General features: G+C 47.9%; 1 protein-coding gene across 1 annotated transcript in view; it reads left to right on the plus strand.

Moving 5' to 3' along the window:
* Nucleotides 1-206: 206 nt before the first annotated feature.
* Nucleotides 207-4,137, plus strand: part of WBP1L (WW domain binding protein 1 like) — a 61,534-nt gene continuing 57,603 nt past the window's right edge. Inside the window, exon 1 of the mRNA XM_059398463.1 lies at nucleotides 207-414. Within this exon, the coding sequence (XP_059254446.1) occupies nucleotides 325-414 (90 nt within the window). The 5' untranslated portion in view covers nucleotides 207-324. The remainder of the gene's footprint in view (nucleotides 415-4,137) is intronic.

The following is a 4,137-nucleotide window of genomic DNA, read 5'->3' on the forward strand; positions in this document are numbered from 1 at the left end:
CTCAAGATGGCCCGGCTTCCTCCCACTTTTCATTGGCTGGATCCCTCCGGTCTTCCGTCTTCATGGGGGGGCGGAACTTCTATTTGATCGACAGCTCTTTTGGTCAATGGACGAAGGGCAGGGGCCCACGAAGCGCTGGAACTGGAGAGCCTGCCTCGTGTGTGGGAGGGTGTTTGGGCTGCGGCGGGGTGGAGCAGAGCCGGAAGCGGGAGGGGAGAGTGAAACAGGAAAAGAAGGGAAGAAGGAAGAAGAGGGAAGAGGAGGAGAGGGAGGAGGAGGAGGGAGGTGGCGGCGCCGTGGCGGAGGAGCAGGAGCAGGAGGGGGATGGAGAGGAGAAGGCTCCTGGGTGGCATGGCGCTCCTGCTCCTCCAGGCGCTGCCCAGCCCCCTGTCAGCTAGGGCTGAACCCCCGCAGGTAAGGGGGAGAGGGCGTCCGGGCCAGCCTGGGGGCCTGGGGGTCGTCGAGGCCTGGCTGGAGGGGGCTGAAGACGGCGTCGCTGCCTGGCTGGAGGGGCTGAAGGAGTGTTGTTGCCAAGAGTTAAGGGGTCCCAAGAGGGGCTCCCATGCCTGGAGTGGACAGAATCTAAGGGGGCGTCGGTGTTCAGCTGAGGGACACCTGTTTTGGTGTCAGGGAAGTGGCAGAGGCACGGTGCCCAGCGAGTGTGGGGCCCTTGGAGAGGGCAGTTAGGTCAGGTCGGCTGGGATGACTGTGACTGGATAGTGGTGCGAGGCTGAGGCATGGGGGGCGCATTCGAGTCCCCCCCGTGAAGCAGGTCTTCGAGGCAGTGATGCAGGGCGTACGTGTGTGCGGGTAGGGGTACGTGGGTTATTGAGGTGGCCTGAGAGAAGGAGGGGCCGAGTGGATATTTATTTCAAGCTGGACAGGGAGAAGTTCGGAGGGCATCTTGGCTCCATTTTTTAATGTGTTGGAGGCCGAACTCTTGGAAGGCCTGTGAGATGAAGTAGATCGGGACCCCTCAGGAGGAGGGCACACTTGAGCTATAACAAGCTCTTGCTGTTAGGCTGGCTGGCCTGGGAGAGCCAGCCACTGATGCTGATCTAGGCCAGTCTAGGGCTTTTGAGCAAAGGTGGTGCTGATGCCAGTATGGGCAGCAAATGGAGCACCCCAGCTTTTCTTGCTGGGTGGCTTGCTTTTTATCCAGGCAGAGAAGCTTGCTTGTGCTGATTCCAGCTCCGGCTGGCATTTCGAAACCCTAATAGGAGCGTTACTCCTGGTGCCAAGTTGGGTGGGGTGCAGTAGGGGGAATCACCCCTCCTTCCCTTGCATTTGGCAAGGCTTTACCATTCTATTTTCTTCACTTTCTGTTCTCTTCCCTGTCTTTTCAGAAGGGAATAGACACACACTTACTTCACACACAGCGTGATGGCAGAGTCTATACAAGCTTAGCACTTGAACTTTGCGTTGTGATCAAGAGTAGAAGCAGAGTGCCAGGAAAAATACTTATCTTTTCCTTAGGAGTTTATGGGCTGCCTTTTCACATATGTGTCTTGTCTTGTCCCCTAGTATTCTTTCTTTTAGAAATTAGTTCGTTTTTAAAATGGGATGAAATTCATGTAACAATCCATTTAAAACCCTTTTACCATTTAAAGTGAACGATTCAGTGGTGTTTGGTACATTCACAGTGTTGTGCAACCACTACATCCAGTTCCAAAACATTTTCATCACTTCCAAAGAAACCCCCTTACCCGTTAAGCAGTTCCTCCCCGATTTCCCTTTCCCCCAGCTCCTGGCAGCCACCAGTCTGTTTTCTATCTCCCTGGATTTACCTTTCAGGATAGTGCATATAAATGGAATCCTACAATTTGTGGTACTTTGTGTCTGTCTTCCTTCCCTTAACATAATGTTTTTGAGATTCACCCACATTGTAGCATGTACCACTACTTGGTTCCTTTTTGATGGCTGAATAAAATTCACTATATGGCTCTACCACAATTTGTTATTTATCTGTTGAGGTATCCCCTGTGCCCCCTTCCCGATCTATTTATGTATATTTGAAATAACATGTGAGGGATAGAGCTCATTTTTCTGGCCCAGTATATTCTCTTTTCTAGGGCTGGGACCCTCCCAGAGTTTGTTGGGGTTCTTCTTTTCCTAGTTAAAACCATAAAGTGCCAGGAGAAATAAATTTTATTTATTGAAAAAGTCAGAACCTTAGGACTGGGGAACTTAAGAAGGATAGATATTGGGGCGCATGGGTGGCTCAGTGAGATGAGCATCTGGCTCTTGATTTCAGCTCTGGTTGTGGGATCGAACCCTGCGTCCAGCTCCTCACTCAGCGGTGAGTCTGCTGGAGAGTCTCTTTCTCCCTCTCCCCCTCTCCCCCCCCACGCTCACTCTTACTGTCTCTCTAAAATAAAAAAAAAATTGATCTTAACCATAAAAAAAGTATAGATGTTGACAGAACAAAATAGAGAACAAAGCGTTACTTCACCTTTTGCATCTGTTTCTACATTTAAGAAAGGCCGTTCCCAAGATCCAATAAATTACACAGCCTGAGGGTTGATTTGAGAACATTGGAGCCTTAGGAGGTCGGTGCCCTGGGCCTGTGGATACTTTGCGCCAGTGGAAGAACAGTGGTGGGCCTCTGAATTGACGGTGGGAACCGGATCCACTTCTTTGGCAGAGGAAGGATGGAAAGTGGAGGTTGCCGCCAGGTCACGGAAGCCTGGGAGTTGGCAAGAAATGGGGGAGGGGATCTTCAATGTCATGTCCTAATTGCAGTTTATCGATCACAGGCTGCTTTCTTATCATTTCTCTGGCACTTCCAATACTTAGTTTGGGGACAGGGTGGCTTTTGTACTTTGTTCCATTTGGATGGATGCTAGCACTGACCAGTCGCTATTATGTGGTTACGGTTCCTGCAGAGAAGAGAGAGTTTGGTAATGAGTGGGCTCTCTCTTCCTGACCATCCCCACACCCAGTACCCCCATCCCCACCTCATACCCTTGTCTATTTCTGCCCAGGAGTACTAGATTCTACAGTGAGATTCGTGTTTTGAATTTTAACCTTTGGCATGGAAGTTACTATATAATTATTAACTCTGAATCTACCCCTGTTTAGTCAGTTTGGTTTTTTGTTTTGTTTGGATTTTTGTTGATTTTTGGCTTGTAGAAATCAGGGAAGAACAAAAAATTCAGAGGCCATTTTGACATAGGCTGCCGTTCAGGTACTCACTGTCCTGATTTCAACAAGGGGCTTCCAGCTAACGCTGAATGAGGGGGACTCGCTGTACTCATTTCGTATTGAACATGGTGTGGGTGATTTACTGTGGGGTTTTTTTTTTTCCCTTAAAATGTCTCTGTCAAATACAGTCTTTTTATACTTAAGTATCTAATATCAGAAATACATGGTATCAGGTATTTATATAATACAGAGTGGCTTGCTTTCCCTGTCACCAGCTCTCCGTTGGAACTGTTATTTCTTGCCATCCTGGCCCAGGAAAGTTTTCAGCCTAGCTCACTTCTGAGGTTGGGAACTTGGACTTAACTCTCCTATAGGTCACTGTGACTCAGATGTCATTCCTTAAATACATAAAGAATGAAAAAATAGTGGATTCACTAGTGAGGCCGTACATTTGTCTCTTCTATTTAAATAATGAATGAGATACATAGAGTTTCTTTCTTTCCGTTGTTTCTTAGATTCAACTAGAACAATCTGACCACGTTATTTAAAATAAAATTTTAGAAGAAATGTCTTTTTCCATTAAGCCATCCAGCCTAATCTCTAGAGACACCGTCTGTACCTTTCCTCTGCCATGCTTAAAACTTTGAGTGGGATAGGGGTCTTAATTCCTTTTTTTTTTTTTTATAAAGATTTTATTTATTTATTTGACAGATAGAGATCACAAGTAGGCAGAAAGGCAGGCAGAGAGAGAGGGGAAAGCAAAGCAGGCTCCCTGTTGAGCAGAGACCTGGGCCGAAGGCAGAGGCTTAACCTACTACTGAGCCACCCAGGTGCCCCAGTGGTCTTAATTCCTGATAGTTTTATCTTACCTAGCTGCTGCATACCGTACCTTGTGCCCCCCTCCCCTTACTCACCAACTGTGCCCCGGTTTTCAGGCCAGAATTTCTACTACACTTTTCTGTTGTTGTTGTTGTTTTTGTTCTTCTTCTTCTT

The sequence above is a fragment of the Mustela nigripes genome, chromosome 4, assembly GCF_022355385.1.
Source record: "Mustela nigripes isolate SB6536 chromosome 4, MUSNIG.SB6536, whole genome shotgun sequence".
Classification (NCBI taxonomy): Eukaryota; Metazoa; Chordata; class Mammalia; order Carnivora; family Mustelidae; genus Mustela; species Mustela nigripes.